This window comes from Prinia subflava, chromosome 3 (assembly GCF_021018805.1).
Source record: "Prinia subflava isolate CZ2003 ecotype Zambia chromosome 3, Cam_Psub_1.2, whole genome shotgun sequence".
Lineage (NCBI taxonomy): Eukaryota > Metazoa > Chordata > Aves > Passeriformes > Cisticolidae > Prinia > Prinia subflava.
This window is the reverse complement of record NC_086249.1, coordinates 106758456-106775059: the sequence shown is the minus strand read 5'-3', so window position 1 is coordinate 106775059 and position 16604 is coordinate 106758456. Positions and strand designations below refer to the sequence as shown.

At 47.8% G+C, this 16604-nt stretch overlaps 1 protein-coding gene across 4 annotated transcripts in view; it reads right to left on the bottom strand.

Annotated features, from left to right (window-relative positions):
* SON (SON DNA and RNA binding protein) overlaps window positions 1-16604 on the bottom strand; it is a 37601-nt gene that overhangs the window by 15140 nt on the left and 5857 nt on the right. For all 4 annotated transcript variants that reach the window (XM_063393291.1, XM_063393292.1, XM_063393290.1 and 1 more), the window contains exons 3-6: window positions 6205-15534; window positions 4796-4956; window positions 3217-3357; window positions 1789-1980 (exon numbers count right to left, since the gene is read on the bottom strand). In XM_063393291.1, the coding sequence (XP_063249361.1) occupies window positions 1789-1980; window positions 3217-3357; window positions 4796-4956; window positions 6205-15534 (9824 nt within the window). The remainder of the gene's footprint in view (window positions 1-1788; window positions 1981-3216; window positions 3358-4795; window positions 4957-6204; window positions 15535-16604) is intronic.

The following is a 16604-nucleotide window of genomic DNA, read 5'->3' as shown; positions in this document are numbered from 1 at the left end:
TCCCACAGCTCTCCTGGCTGATCCCCTTTCTCAAGGCTTCTCCCCACAAATCACAAATACAGCCAATAAAAAGCAGGTGTTTCACACACTCTGGAGGTCCATGAATGCTTTTACTGCATCCTTAGATCCCGAGTCACCTGGGATAACCCAACCCTGCACTTCCAAACACTCCTTCTCTGCCTGCTACAGACATGAGGAGCCCTCAGATCACTGCAGACCTTCCCCTCCTTCTCCTGCTACCACACACAACTACCCTGAGGAGTCAGGTTTCATGAAAACGAGCTGTAATGTACCAGCAGGGTCATTTCAGACTAAGCCCGTAACTAATATGTGAATTAAAACACAGCAACAAAACCCATTGTGTGGGGTTTAATGTCAAGACTTGCATCAGAACTGCCACAGTATTGCAAAATCAGGAACAACAATTGAATGGAGGTCAATTCTAGGTGGAACTTGTGAAAGTTCCAAGCACCCCCAGCTTTTCACTCCCCCAGCAAGGGAGCTGATCTGCCTCATGGTGCTCCAAGGGAGCCATTTCCACCACAGAGTCCCCCTGAGCACTAAAGAATGAAGCACTGTTACCTGTCAGACTGCCTGGAGAAACACACAAATCCTGTACCTGCACTTCCCAAACCCCAGGGGGTGGTACAGCCTGCTGGGAGCTAACACCCCTGAAATCACCCTTAACACAAACCAAGTTAAGGTAAAGGCAAATAAAAATATTTATTTACAAAATATAAAAACAGACAACATAGTTACAGGCATTTATAAAGATACACACAACAGGAAGGAAAGGAAGTTATGTTAAATATATTTACTGCAACGAAACTGGGAATGACATTGTGCACAAACATCTCAGGGTTTTACTGGAGCATGAGAGCCCAAAGTGCAGCTCCCACCTATGCTGAGGGAACAAGAACTGGGTGCCCAACCATCAAATTCTGAGGGATTCAATGAAAATACTGGCTAAGTTATATCCTCTGTGCTTTTGGTGCTGTAAAAGACCCAGAAGAAAATTCCATCTGTGCCTTGGGGAGTGAACTGAACAATGTCAGAAAAGTCTTGAGAAACAAAATGCACCAAGTGCTGAGATGGCTTTGTCACAAATTGATGGGGGTTGGCTTTGGAAGGTGTGAGGACAAGGCCCCAGGTGCACTGAGGCAACATCAACTTAAAAGTATTAACATCTCTCTTAAATATTTAATTTACTTAATTACAACGGCCCCCAAAAAAGTTCTTTGGAAGAAATTTCAAGGGGGAAAACACTTGTTTTGGTTTTTTTAGTTTATTATCCATACAATTAGATTCTCCTTTGGAAGGCCACGTGCAAGACAGTCATGGGGGGAAAAGTGACTGCAAAGCTAAAAAAATCAGTTCATCCAGAGGAAGTGACTTACAATTTTTAATTGATTACATTCCAGTGTGATGTTCTTGTTCTAAGACTGGTGGGACAATTTTAATTAGCACTACATACATTACTGTGCAAATCGCAAGGTATTATTAATTAGCCTCTGCAGGAAAGTGAACGAGGAAGTTTTTTCATCTTCCAGCTACAGTTTAAATTCTTTTGAGACCAAGAAGTCACCAGCAGCCAGAAGCAGGATGGGTGCAGGCTGCTTCCACCACTGCTCATGTGAGCGTGCCCATGTGCAGAGCTCAGCTCAGGGCTGTGTTAGGCACTACCTTTTTAGGTGCCTTTTTATTTTTCCCAGACTGCCGTTTGGTACCAGACTGCCCAGGTGATGGGTTTGGTTTTCTTATATGATATGCTCTCCTTGCCTTCCTTACCTCAATGGCTGGCTTGGGGAAAACATCGTCCTTGCCGTCGTCTTTGCCGTTTTTGTCCACGGGAACCCACTCTCCATACACACTGTCTGCCTCCTTCTTCCTGTGCTGAGAGCCGGAGGAAACAGGGAACTCCTTGGACAGGCTGACCTGGTTTTTGGGTTGGGGTGGTGGCGCTGGTTTGATGCTGGGAGTCTGAGAGAAATAAAATGAGAAGCAGTTAAGCCTTGGGAACACCCAAGAGTCATGAGGCAGTTTTGCTGCTAGCACCTGGGATTTGGTTTTTACAGAACACTCACTCTTCCTCTAGAGCCATAATCCTTTGTAATTAATCATTTTGGCACAGCCCTAAAAACACACCAGTGACCCACAAATTGTGCTGTCAGAGAAGATGAAAAACCCCTTTAAACAACTTCAGCAACCCCAAATCCCTGACCCTCCTCTCCCAGCTGACCCCACTGACATCGAGGACAATCTCCACCTGCCACAGAGATATTTTGTATGGAGAGCCCCAAGGTAAAAATCTTGGGCACCAAAGCATTGCTTGTGATCAAAAGCTCCCCATGAGAGGAGAGGAAGCAGCTCTCAGCATTTGGGTTTCTAATTCTGCTCCTGTTTTTAGCAGCAGCCTGAGTCTCCGAGCAGACCATGTCTATGGCCTTGTTTTGCTCAGTGTTGTTAATAAATTAAAACCTGCAGAAATCCCTGCCAGGTTCCCTTCCAAGAGGCAAACACAGCTGGCAACACTGGATAATACTGAATAAACTCCTAGGAATATGAATGGGAATGGGTTAAGCAGAGAGAAAAGAACAAAACTAAAAGGGTCAGAAACAAGACCAAAAGGCAGAGCAGGCCATAACCAACACAGAACATTCCTCCTCGGAGCCTGGAAGAATTCCAAGGTTCCCTGAGCTTCCTTGTAGCCTTTTCTAACAATATAATATAAAATTAATCCATTTCTACCTTACACCTTATGTAAATGTGCACTACTGCTTATTTTATGTACACCACAAGCTGCACATATTTATAAACAAATCCAGGAATGTTATTTCTGGTTTTGCTGAGTGTATTCAAGCTTTTTTGGTGCTTTATATCCTGCAAAATCAGAACACATTGTCATGGGTACAACCCCCCACCCCAAATAAAAATAAAAAAACCCACACACCACCCCCAAAAATTGCAACAAAATTTAAACAAATTCTAATCCATGCTTCAAAGCATTTGATTTCTAGATGCATTTGAAGAAATGCTCACGATTTTACCCAGATAATCAATTTAATCTTGATGGAATTGGGAGTGTTTCTTTAAATTGACTAAAAAATACTCCCAGTTTCACCAAGATTATCAACCCTTGACAAATTCCTGTAGAATTACTCGCATTATTTAAAAAGAACCAGGATTTAAAGCATTGCATATATAAGTAACACTCACACTTAAGTTGAAGAAAATAGGTTTGGGTTCACTCAGCTTAAAAGGATGGTTATAGAAAGGACGTTCCTCCTCCTCTTCATCGGAAACGTGAGGCTTGTTCACTATCACATCATCAGTGCTCTGAGCAATCTTCTTGCATTTCTGGAAAATAAAACAGAGGGAAACGTCAGCTCCAAGTAAACCTGAACTTTGAAGGCAAACTCACAAAGAACGTTTCTATCAAAAAAAGTGGTTTTCTTTACCAACCAGGAGGTGGGAAATCTTTTAGCAACAGCATCAATAGATGTACTTTGGATGTTCTACATAAATTATCCAGCACCACCATGGTTTGCCAGGCACTCCTTGGTTACTGACTCAGATCTCTGGCAGAGCAGGGGCCTTGTCAGAAGTGATGGCTCCAGAAGAGCTCAGATTCTTCTGGAATATCCCCACCTGATGTGCAACAGCACTAAAACACAGAGGTGTTATGGAGATACCACAGTCAAACAGGGAGGAGCCTCCACGGGGAAAAAAGAGAGGAAGGACCAAAAATAAAAAGACTTTCTTGAGAGGCCAGAATTTTATGCTTAAAAATGTCTTTACTGACTTCCTGCCTCCTGCACTGCTTCTGTGGACAGTTTTGAGTGAAAAGAACAGAACATCACTCAACAGATCTCCGAAGTTGGAAAGGGAAGAGAGGTGCAGATTTGGGGCCTACAGATCAGCACGGGCTATGCTGCATCTTTGTCAGGGTGTGAAAAACCCTCCAGGATGTCACCACAGGGCACCTGCACCAACTCAGCTCTCGCTCAGTGCTTCTGCTCCCCCAGCCCAGGCACAACTGCAGATTCTCCCTCAGCACCTGGACATGGTTTCATCTCAGATTATTTCTACAAACACAATTTCAGAACCGTCACACTCATTATGCAATAAAAAAAAAAAATTAAGGCATTTTTCTATTCCAGATTTTCTCCATTCTGAGGGAAGTCCAAGACCAGGCTGGACAGAGCTTGGAGCAACCTGGGACAGAGGAAGGTGTTCCTGCCCATGGCAGGGGGTGGGATAGGCTGAGCTTTGAAGTTCCTTTCAACTCAAACCATAACTAACACCACCAGAACAAAAAATCAGGAGTGAAAGCTTTGGATTTCACTGACAAGACTGCAGAGACCATTACCTATTTGTACAAAATTAGAACAGAGTCAAAACTAAACACAAGAAAAAGCAAAATAATTTGATTTCATTAATTTCCATGGAATTAAAAATACCAGTGTTGATGACTTAAAAAAAAACCTGTGTGGAGAATAAGGGCTCAAAAGGGAGCTCAGGCCTTGGCAGGGGCTGCCCAGGGAGCTTTGGAGTGCCCATCCCTGCAGGTGTCCCAGGAAGGGCTGGAGGTGGCCCTGAGTGCTCTGGGCTGGGGACAAGGTGGGCCTGGGGCACAGCTGGCACTGCCTGGCCTGGGAGGGCTTTCCCAGCCTCAGGAATTTGGGATTCTGTACACAAGGCAGCTCCCAGGTGACAGCCACACAGTGACAACCTCCCACAGGTCACCAAGCCCAGCGTGGCCACTTCCAGGCGTGATGCTGCCGTTGTCCCTCACCTCAGTGAGCTCCTTGAGGGTGTCCCTTGAGGACTTCTGGTTGGCTTTGTCATCCTTCTTCTGGGACAGCAGAGGCATCAGGCTCGGGGGCAAGGGCACGCCAGACTTCGCACACATGGCGGCTGCGTTGGCTTTGGCGATTTCCAGTAGCTGGGCCTTGTCTGAAAAGAATTGTTTTTTCCAAGGAAAAGTTATTATTTTTGTAGATTCTTGGTTTATAAATGAAGAAGCGTCTCAGGGAAACTAAACAAGATTCCACCTGCACTGTGCATATTTTATGTTCTGTGAAAATAACTGAAATTGTACTGAGCTGCTCTAGACTTTGAGCCTGGGCTGTGCAGAAGGCAAGAGAAACTGCAAATGTAACCCAAAGCAGAGCAGAATCAACTACAACACCCTCACACCCCCCAGTTCTGATGTCTCCTACTGCACTGATTCATTCCTGTTTTGGCAATACTGGGTCCTTCCTACACAGCATAAAGCCCAGAGTTTCCTCATTATCCATCTCTGAAAAGCTCTCAAACCTCTGGAGGAAGTCTCATCTCCCCAGATGTAGCCCAAGAGCTACTTACAACCACAGAACAGAAAACCAAGCTCTGAGTAAAACATGCTCTTGCTTAAAATACAATTAGATGCAAAACTGTTAACACAACAGTATCTCGCTTTAATAAGGAGAAAAACGACAGCCCTAACACAGAAATAGGAAATGAAACTAAATTAAGCCTTCTGTCAGTTTGCAAATAACTCCCTAACTGGAAGGCTTCCATGGTAACTGTGAGGCAGGACTGCAAGGTTCAGAACCTCAAGTCCAGCACAGGTTTCCTCAAACACTGTACAAGAGCTCATCTCCCAATTCAAACCTTCTTTTCCCTTATTAACTCACTACCCTCTCTTCCTACAAGCACAGAGAAAAAATGCAGCTCATAAGATTTTGTTTCCCAATCTTCTGGGTCTGGGACTATTTTCAGAAACAAGTCTCTCTTTCCTTTAAGTTCTTACCACGGGAAAGAGGCAAGACAGAGTCCTGGGAACAGCTGACAACTGAGCTTGGGACTCTCCAACCATCACCTGAACGACCTTTGTCCTCAGGAGTAGAAATTCTAAATTTTCCTACATACAAGTACTTGGCCTTTACTATTGCCATGCAGAAGGTTCCTTAGACTGCAACCGTCTACTTTTGTACAAAAGCTCTAGAACCAAGATAAAACTGGCTCTAAAGAGGTTTTCATTCAAATCCTCAGCGTTGAGTCTGCTCCAACATTAAAGTTCCTGCTGGAAGTCACTGCCTGAAACTAATGCACGGAGTGACTTCCAAGAAATCCCTTCTGAGTGCTCCAGAGCTAGAATCAGACTATGCAAATCCACCCACTCCCACCTCACTGTGGAATTACTGAAAATAAAGCACTCACCCAGGTCTGTAAGACGTTTGGGTGACCTGCTGGAGAACTCCGAGGACCTGGACCTGCGCCGGTCGGGGGATCTGCTGTAGCGCCTTCTCCCCGAGGAGCGGGAGCGCCGCAGCCGGATCGGGGACCTGCTGGAGCTCCGTCTCCTTCCCCTGGACCGCGACCGCCTCTGGCGAAGCGGGGTGCGGCTCCTGCTCCGCAGCCGGAGCGATATCCTGCGGTCTCTGGAGTCGGATCTTCTCCTTCTCCTGTCCGTAGACCTCGATCTGTTCCTCTGCGACCTCTTGCGCCTGTCTCTGGACAAGGAACGGCGCCTTCGCGACGCCGACCTTGACCTGCTTCTCCTCCTGTGCCTGGAACGTGACAGCGAGCTGGACCGAGACCTGGATGCTCTTCTCCGTGTTGCTGACCTGGAGCGATTCCGTCTGGAGCGCGAGTCGGTGTCGTATCTCTTGGATCTGCGCTGGGAGGACCTGGAGCGGCGGCTCCTGGACCTGCGCGATGACTCTTTGTCAGCTGTTTTCTCCACAGACTTGGACTGGCTCCTCTGGCGAGCAGCGGACCTGGAGCGTCTCCGCCTGGAGCGGCGCGAGGACTCCTTGTCTGCGGTTTTCTCCACGGATGTTGACTGGCTCCTCTGGTGAGCTGTGGACCTGGAGCGTCTCCGTCTGTACCTCCGCACGGACTCCTTGTCTGCTGGTTTTTCTACAGATGTGGATCGGCTCTTTTGGCAAGCAGGAGACTTTGAGTGTCTGCTTACAGATCTCTGTGGAGACTCCTTGTTAGATGCTTTATCAACAGACTTGGATCTGGATTTTTCACGTTCGGAAGACTCAGAACGTCGACTTTCGGGGACTAAGGAAGAGTCCTGTTCCTCCGACTGCTCAAGAGGCATGGAATCCTGCTTTTCCTCATCTGCCAAAGAGGGCTCCGCATCCTCTCCCTCCTCTTCACCACTGGAAGACTCTGACTCGTGCTCATCTGACGATGTGGACTCTCTTTGTTCAGCTGTCAAGGAGGGCTCTGCATCCTCTCCTTCCTCTTCAGCGGTGGTAGATCTCGATTCAGCCCCATCAGGGGATGCGGAACGTCTGTGTTCAGCTGTCAGGGGTTCCACATCCTCAGCTTCTTCACCAGCAGTAGACCGTGACTCTTGCTCGTCTGATGAGCTGGAATCTCTTTGCTCAGCTGCCGAGGAGGGCTCCACATCCTCCGCATCTTCACCGGCAGTAGACCTTGACTCCTGCTCATCTGAAGATGTGGAATGTCTACGCTCAGCTGTCGAAGACAGCTCCTGGTCCTCTGCTTCCTCACCAACGGTTGACCTTGACTCACGTCCATCAGGAGACACAGAGCGATGTTCAGCTGTCAAATCCTCTGCTTCTTCATCAGCTGTAGACCTTGACTCACGGTCATCAGAAGATGTGGAGTGTCTACGTTCACCTGTCAGGGAGGGCTCCCCATCTTCCACATCTTCCCCAGCAGCAGACCTTGACTCACGGTCGTCAGAGGATACAGAGTCTCTTCTTTCAGCTGCCAAGGAGGCCTCTGCATCCTCTGCCTCTTCCCCAGTGGTTGACCTTGACTCGTGCTCATCAGAGGACTCAGAGGACCTACGTTCTGTTGTCAAAGGCTGCTCCAGATCCTCTGCTTCTTCACCAATGCTAGATCTTGACTCGTGCTCATCAGGGGAAGTGGAACGCCTCTCCAGATCATCAGCTTCTTCATCTGCAATAGACTTCTGGTCATGGCTCTCAGGGGACACAGATCGTCTATGTTCAGAAGTCACAGAGGACTCCAGACCCTCTTCCTCCATGGGAGACTTTGGCTCATGGCCTTCCTGATAGGAGGATGTGGAGTATCTACGCTCAGATCGCAAAGAGGGTTCCACATCCCCTGTTTCTTCACCAGGGCCCGATCTCACACTGAGATTATCAGGAGACACCGAGCGCTCTTCAGGCATTAAAGAAGGCATTGCATGATCCATTTTTTCAACAGGGATGGATTTCAAGTCACTGTCATCAGGGGACATGGAGGCTCTGTCATTCAGTGTCAAAGGTTCAACACCGTCTACTTTTTCAACGGTGGTAAATCTCAACTCCTGCCCATCAGGGGATACTCCATGTTCATTTTCAGATGTTGGAGAATGGTCCTGCACATCTGCTTTCTGAAGAGAGGTGAAACTCACTTCTTGGCTCTCAAAATAAAGAGGGTCACATTCAGCTGTCAAAGCAGAATCCACGTCCTCTGTTTTCTCAGCATGTGCCAATCTTGACTTGTACTCTTCAGGTGACAGAGTATGTTCAGATGTCACAGAAGGTTCCCTGGCTATTACTCTTTCAGCAGGGCTGGACTGCAGCTCCTGACCTTCAGGGGTCATGGGACATTCCCCTTCAGACAAGGACAACTCCTGCACCTCTGGTTTTCCAGCAACAGCAGACTGCAACTCCTGGCTGTCGGTGGATATTGAACTCTCACTTTCAGATGCTTCAGAATGTTCCTCCAATTCTTCTTTTTCAACAGGACTGGATCTCAAATGACGCCTTTCGGGGGATGCATCGTACTCATTTTCAGACAGCACCTCTGCTTTTTCACAGTAAGCAGAGAGCAGCTCTAGGCCCTTGGATCGAGATGCAGCATATTGGTTGTCTGGGGCCACCACTGGCTCCTGCACTGCTGTGCTTCCAGCGAGGCCAGACTGCAGTATCTGGCCTTGACGGAAGATGGAATATTCACTGCCAGGTGTCAGAGAAGGCTCCTGAACCTCCTTTTCAGCAGGGCTAGCCATCACCTCCTGGCCCTCAGGAGACTCACCATATTCATTTTCAGGCAGCAGAGAACGTTCTTGCACTTCTGGTTTTGCAGCTGAGAAAGAGGGCAATCTGTGATCTTTAGAAGACACAGCACTGTCAGGAACCACAGCCTCCTCCTGCATCTCTGCCTGCTCCGAAGAGCTGCACCTCAACTCCTGGCCCACCCAGGACATGGCGTGTTCATTTTCAGACACCAGAGCAGGCTGTTGCACCTGTGTCTTTTCAGCAGAGGGTGATGGCAGGCCCCGGCTATCGATGGACTCCAGACATCTTTCTTCAGGCATCTGATAAAGCTTCCGCAGCTCCGCTTTTCCAGCGGGGGTGGAGGTCAACTCTGGGCCATCAAGCCCTATTGTGTACTCATTTTCAGACACTTGAGAAGGCTCCTCAGCTCCTTCAAGAGGGGTGGATGCCAACTCATGACCATCGGAGGCAACAGAACCCCTGCTTTCCAGGTTCAGAAAGGGCTCATGCACCCATGTTTCTTCACTGTAGGCAGATCTCAGCTTGTAGCCATCAGGGGATGCCAGGTGTTTCAGTTCAGATGAATTCAGCACCTCTGCTTTTTCCGCAGGGACGGGTCTGAGTTCGTGACTGTCGGGCAACAGCAGAATCCCATCTTCCGATGTCACAGCCGTCACTGGGGGCTGTAGTTTTTCAGGTGTGCTCACTGATTCACAACCATCAGCAGACACGGAGAAGCCACCTTCCAGTGAGAGAGAGGGCTTCTGGATCTCCACTTTTTCAACCGCGGCAGATGTCAATTTATAGCCTTCAGGAAAGACGGAGCAGCGGAGCTCAGATGCCACTGTCACTTCTGCACTCTCTGTTTGCTCAAAGGAATTGTACTTTGCTTTGTGGCCATCGTGGCATATGGGAATCCCACTTTTGGACATCACCACAGATCCTGCACCATCTATTTTTCCAGTTAGGTATCTTGACTCGTGCATTTCCGATGATCTGGAGCGGTCAACCTCAAGCACTTGTGGAAGTGTTGGACCATCTAAACCTTTGTCAACAGATGATCTGGACTCATGAACTTCAAAAGAAGACACTGAAATGAGGTCAGCAGACACTTCAACAGAACCACACACAGATGTCAGGGAAACATCCGGAGCCTTGACTTTTTCAACAGATAAAAATCTTTGTTCATTTCCATGTGGTGACTTAAAGGACTCCTCTACAGACAATGGATGCTCCTCTATTGGTGTAGCAAAGCTGGATCCTGATCCATGTCCATCAGGAGACATGAAGTGTCCACTGTCAGAAGCCAAAGAGGGCTCCTGCAGCTGGCCTGACTCACAGCCATCAGGGATCACAGGGCGGATCATTTCAGGTGGCAGGAAAGGCCTCTGAGCTTCCACTGCTCCAGGGCTCTCAGCCAGCTGGGAAGACTCACGTTCAGGTACTTGCAGAACCTGTGAAAGCTCTGTGTGTTCTCCAGGGATATGCCGTGGTTCGTGACTATCAGACAAGCTGGAGACCCCATCTTCGGACAGGAGAGAAGATGACTGAACTTGCATGTCTCTTTTAAGTGCTGGAGGAAGCTCTGGACCTTCCACTTCTCTGAGAGGTGCAGTTCTGGACTTATCTTCACGGGATGCAGAGAGATGGAATTCTGCTACGGATGATGTTTCTAGATCTCCCGTTTTTTCAATAGATGAAGATCTTGACTTGGGTGTGGAGTATGGAAGTTCAGGCAGCAGTGAAGACTCCAGAGCTTTTTCAGTTGATCCATTTTCAGATGTCATAGACAGCTCTGAATCCTGTGTTTTTTCTACAGATGTAGATCTCAATTCCTGGTCATCTGGGACTTTGGAGGTATCAAATTCAGATGTGGCAGAATGCTGCAGATCTGCTTTTTCAACAGATGAGGAGCTCTCCTCAAGGCTCTCTGAAGTTTTGGACAATCCACTTCCAAATGATGGCGGCAGCACTGGTCCATTTACTCCTTCATCAGACAAAGCTACCGATGTGGGACCATTAGAGGATTTACCTTCACTTCCAGGCTGAGGAACATCTTTATCAAGATCTTTGGCTGACTCCTGAAGTTCAGAAGACTCCACATGCTTGCTACTGGACTTTGCTGAGGATAACTTGTCTTTTTTTTCTACAGATTTGGATCTTGACTTAACACTGTCAGAGGACTTGGAACGCTTCCGTTTGGACTTTTTTGAAGACTCCTTGCGCTTTTTTTCGACAGACTTAGACCTAGACTTGTAACGTTCAGATGATTTTGAGCGTCGGCGCTTGGATTTTCGTGACGATTCCTTCTTTTTTTCCACTGATTTGGATCTAGACTTGTAACGGTCAGAGGACTTGGAGCGCTGACGTTTAGACTTCCGTGATGATTGCTTTCGATCTCTTTTTTCCACTGACCTGGATCGAGACTTGTAGCGATCCGAGGACTTTGAGCGCTGACGTTTGGACCTTCGTACAGATGCCTTCCGACCTCTTTTCTCAACAGATCTTGATCGGGATTTTGAACGATCAGAAGACCCAGACCGATGTCTGAACCTCCAGGAGTATTCTTTGCCTCCTCCCTTTTCTGAAGATCTGGATCTAGATTTTGAACGGTCAGTGGACCTGGAATGTCTGTGGCGGGATCGCCAGGAGGACAATCTCTTTTCTACTGACCGTGACTTAGACCTGTAGCGGTCGGATGACCTGGACCGTCTGCGCCCGGACCTTCGCGAGGACAGCCGCCTCTCCACTGACCTGGACTTGGATCTGTAGCGGTCCGATGACCTGGACCGTCTGCGCCCAGACCTTCGCGAGGACAATCGCTTCTCCACTGATCTTGACTTGGATCTGTAGCGATCAGATGACCTGGAACGTCTGCGCCCGGACCTTCGGGAGGACAGTCGCTTCTCCACTGACCGTGACTTAGACCTGTAGCGGTCAGAAGATCTGGACCGTCTGCGCCCGGACCGTCGGGAGGACAGCCGCTTCTCCACTGACCTGGACTTGGATCTGTAGCGGTCCGATGACCTGGACCGTCTGCGTCTGGACCTTCGGGAGGACAGACGCTTCTCCACCGATCTGGATTTAGACCTGTAGTGGTCAGATGATCTGGAACGTCTCCGTCTGGACAATCTCTTTTCTGGTGATCTGGATTTAGACCTGTAACGGTCAGATGACCTGGAGCGTCTGCGCCTGGACCGCCTGGAAGACAATCTTCTCTCTCTCTTCTCCACAGATTGGGACCTAGATTTGGAATGCTTTTTTCTGGAAACTGAATAGTTCCTGCTCCTAGAACGTGCTCTTTTAGAGGTCAAACGCCTGGAAGTAGAACGTGACCTTGACTTTTTCTTCCGCTTCCTAGACCTGGACTGAGACTTGGAACGGCTCCTTTTCTGTTTCTTTGAATCATGTTTTTTCTCACTGGTTCTATGACTACTTTTTTCAATAACATTTTCGAGCCTCATGAGAGTCTCCTTCATTCGTGCCGCCACATCAGGTTGCACATCAGATGTTTCTGAGTCTCTTTTCTCTGAGTCCTCTTCTGGAGTTGCTTCTTTGACATCCTCAGCTTCTGGAGTGTCTTCTAATTGGCCTTCCTCTATAAGATCTGGACCTGCCTCTGCATCAGTCTCAGGTACTGGAGCTGCTTCCAAATCTTTTGTCTCTGCCTCCAAAGCTACAGCTGTTTCTGCTTCTTTTAGCTCTACATCAGTCCGAGGAGCTGTTTCCAAATCTCGTGTTTCTGCTACAGAAGTCTCTGCTGGAACTTTTTCCTCTGCAGCATGTGAAGATCTAAGAACTGTTTCTGCTACTAAAGGCTCAGATGTTTGAGTCTGCTCTGCATCTTCCTTCTCAATCACCATATCCTCCACCTGTTGACTCTGTACTCCTATATATTGTACCTCGGCTGTCACTTCATGTTCCAGTGTAGTTTCCAGGCCTTTCACATCCCCTGGTTTTGGAACTGCTTCAGAAGATTTTATTTCAGAAGCACCCAAGACTACTGGGGCCTCTTCAGAACTCTTCCATTCTGCAGCAGGTTTTGCTTCTAGAACTACTTGAAGCTCTTGTTGCTTTTCAGCGTGCAAGTATTCTGGAACAGCTGCTGAAGCATCACCAGTGGGTACCTCAAGCTCTTCACTTGTTCCAGAAACTTTCACCTCTGCTGTTGCAGACTCTTTCATGCTCTCCAACCACCTCACTCCTCCAGCTTCTGATGTTGGCTCCAGATATTTTGCTTTCTCCATTTCTGAAGGCTCATTTCTCTGTGTGCTGGTCCTCCTTGCTGCAATTTCATGTTCTACAGCAGATCCCTGAGTTTGCACATCTGTCAATTCTGTCCGTACTCCTGATGCCATACTGTTTTCTTCCTCTCTGGGCAAAGACTCCAATACTGCTGCTGAATGACCACCCATTTGTTCCTGAACAGATTTTGAACTGGTTTCTGAAGTTTGCACAGGTTCTAGGATTGCTTCTCTGCTCCTTGTCTCTGCTTCTGGAGCGTGTTCCGAATCCCTTCTCTCCCTCAGCACCTCAATTTGTGAGGTTCTTGTGTGTGTCATGACCTGTGACTGTGCAGTGATGGAACTCTCTGTTCGGCTTGCATGGAGAGGTTCTCTCTCTGCTGTGGCTTGCCATGGCATCACCCCTGCTGATGCCTCAGCCTCTCTAACTGGTTCCATGCTTTCACATGCAACCACAGGTTCAGGAGTCCTTTCTAAGGCAGAAAGTCCTGGACTTGCAACAGTCCCATAATGTACAGCTTCTTCTGAAGCTTTCACACCTTCCACTTGTAAGGACATTGAAGCTGTTGTAGAAGATTTTGCTTCCACCACAGCCACTGGTCTCAGGACTCCTCCTGGACCTTGTGTGTTTTCCTTCTGCAAAGACAGGGCAGGTGCCAAACCTCTCATGTGTGATTCACCCTCAGGTCTGGATTCTCTCAGCAATGAAGTACCTTCTGAATCTTTTGCTCGTGGACTTCTAAAGCCCTCTGCCGTCTGGACTTCTGGAGCTGTTTGAGGAATGAAGGTCTGTACAACCGTGGCAGATTCTGAAGCTGCCCTCAATCCTTTTGCCTCTGCAACCACACTCACACCTGTCAATCCTGCTGGAAGTGCAGATCCCTGGGTTCTGTCCACACTCCTTGTTTCTGTCAAGACTCCACGTTGCAGGAACACTCCTGATGCACCCAGCACTGTTGCAGATCCTGTGGTACCTTCCACATTTTTGCCTTGCAGACTTTCATAAGCTGCTGTGACATCTTTTGCTACAACACCCACAGGTTCTATGGTTGTTTCCAAAGCTTTCACACTTCCCATAGCTGGTTCCATATCCTTCATTTTTGTAACAGCTCCTGGTCCTGGAGGTGTTTTGGCACTTTTTATTTCCATGTGGGTCACAGGGGTGGCTGCAGATATTGTCGAAGGATGTTGCAAAGGTACACCTGCTTTCAGAACACTGGAAGCCTCCATGGGGCTGCCCTGCGTCATGCTCAAACTCCCAGACATAACTGGGGGCTGCAGGGATGGCTCCGAAGTTCTGCTCACATTCCCCAGTTCCGAATACCTCTCCACACTTCTCACATTTCCCATGTGCAGAGATTTTTCAGTTGTTTCTGGAATTTTCACTTCTTGCCCAGCCACAGCCATGTGAGCTACAGTCACAGAAGCACTTGGATGTGCCCAAGTTGCAGGTGCAGGAGCTGTTGTCACACCACTTGCCAAGGACATGGATTCTGAAGCTGTTACCAACCCCTGGGCTGCCCTCTGAGACACAGACTGATGAGATGCTTCTGAATAAGTCAACACCTCCATGGCCTCAGGCTCGTGAGCTGCGTCTGAAGCTTTTACTTCCCCAATGCCTTGAGATTTCAGAGTGACTTCTGTACCCCTTAGTGCTTCTACAGAATCTTTCTGAATCTCTGATTTACTGGCAATTCCAGATGGGGACCAAGTACAATTTCCAGTATCAACAACACTGGCATTAACAGCTACAGGATAAATATTTTCATGGGACTGTTGAATTTGTTCTTCGCTAGTGCATATTCTAGTTTGATCTATGCTAGTATTTTCTGGGATATTAGACTGGATGCTTTCTAAATTAAATGGAGGATTTGTTGCACACAAAGTCCCCTCCCCACTTGCAAGATTTTCTGCAGATTGCTGAGAATCAGTCACTGAATGAGAAACAAGTCCTAAAGCTTGATTATCAAGCCCCTCAGTTGGTTTTGAGCACAGTTCAGGCTGCATTTGGCCAGCCAGGTTTGCATCTGCAAACACTCCATGCTGTACATTCAGTTGGGTGCTGGACTGCTCTGGCATCAAGGGAGGAGCTGGCTGCACGCCTGCAGGTTCTCCGGGACGTGCACTCAACTTGGATTCCTTTGGCTGCTTCTTATGCTTTTTCTCTTTCTTCCTTTTCTTCTTCTTTTTCTTCTTCTTCTTGCTTTTGTGCTTCTTATTTTTCTTTGCTTTTTTCTTAGGAATTTCATCTTCCCCAGTAGAACTCCTTTTTGTAGACTGAGTACTACTCTTCACAGTATTTTTGTCTACATCTAGAAAAAAATGACATTTACCTTGTAAACATTTATAAGACTGCATCTAAAAAATTTTTTCAGAGTAGCTGTGAAGTACATGGACACAGAGGTAGAAAACAAACTTGCAAACCATGCCCAATTCACTACTACCACACACAAACAGCACACACTCCCTTTCCAGCTCTCTTTCCTTCCTCTCAGAGTTACTTTAGGTAACAAAACAACACTTCTTTCAAAGAATTTCCCAAATCCCATTAGGCAGGACAGAGGTCCAGTGGCAACACAACTCTTTCCAACTAGTATCACAGTCATGGAATGGTTTAGGTTGGGAGTGGCCTGAAAGCTCATCTTGTTCCACCCCCTGCCATGGCAGGGACACCTCCCACTGTCCCAGGCTGCTCCAGCCCCAGTGTCCAGCCTGGCCTTGGGCACTGCGCCAGGGATGCAGGGGCAGCCACAGCTGCTCTGGGCACCCTGTGCCAGGGCCTGCCCACTCTCATAGCGAAGAATCTCCTCCTAATACGTGATCTAACCTTGCTCTCTGGCAGTCAAAAGCTGTTCTCTTGAAGAAAGGAAGAGAGGATGATTTTGGGAATTACCACCCTGTCAGGCTCACCTCTGTGCTGGGAAGATCATGGAACAGATCCTCCTAGAAGCTCTGCTAAGGCACATGGAGGACAGGGATGTGATTTGAGACAACCAGCACAGCTTCACAAAGGCAAAATCCTTTCTGAACTTTTGTGGTGAACTGGATACATCAGTGTGCAAGGGAAGAGCTACAGAGGACATTTACTTGGACTTCTGTAAATTATTTGACACAGTGTCCTCACAACATTCTTCTCTCCAAACTGGAGTGAAGAATTTGACAAGTGCACTGTGAGGAGCATTAGCAGTTGTCTGGATGGTCACATCCAGAGGGGAGTGGTCAAACGCTCAGAGTCCTGATGGCCATCAGTGACCAGGGGTGTCCCTCAGGAGTCTGTATTGGGACCAGTGTTACTTGATAGCTTCATTAATGAATCAGTGTTACTTAATATCTTCAAATAATGACAAAAGGATCAAGTGCACCCTCAGCAGGTTTGCAGGTG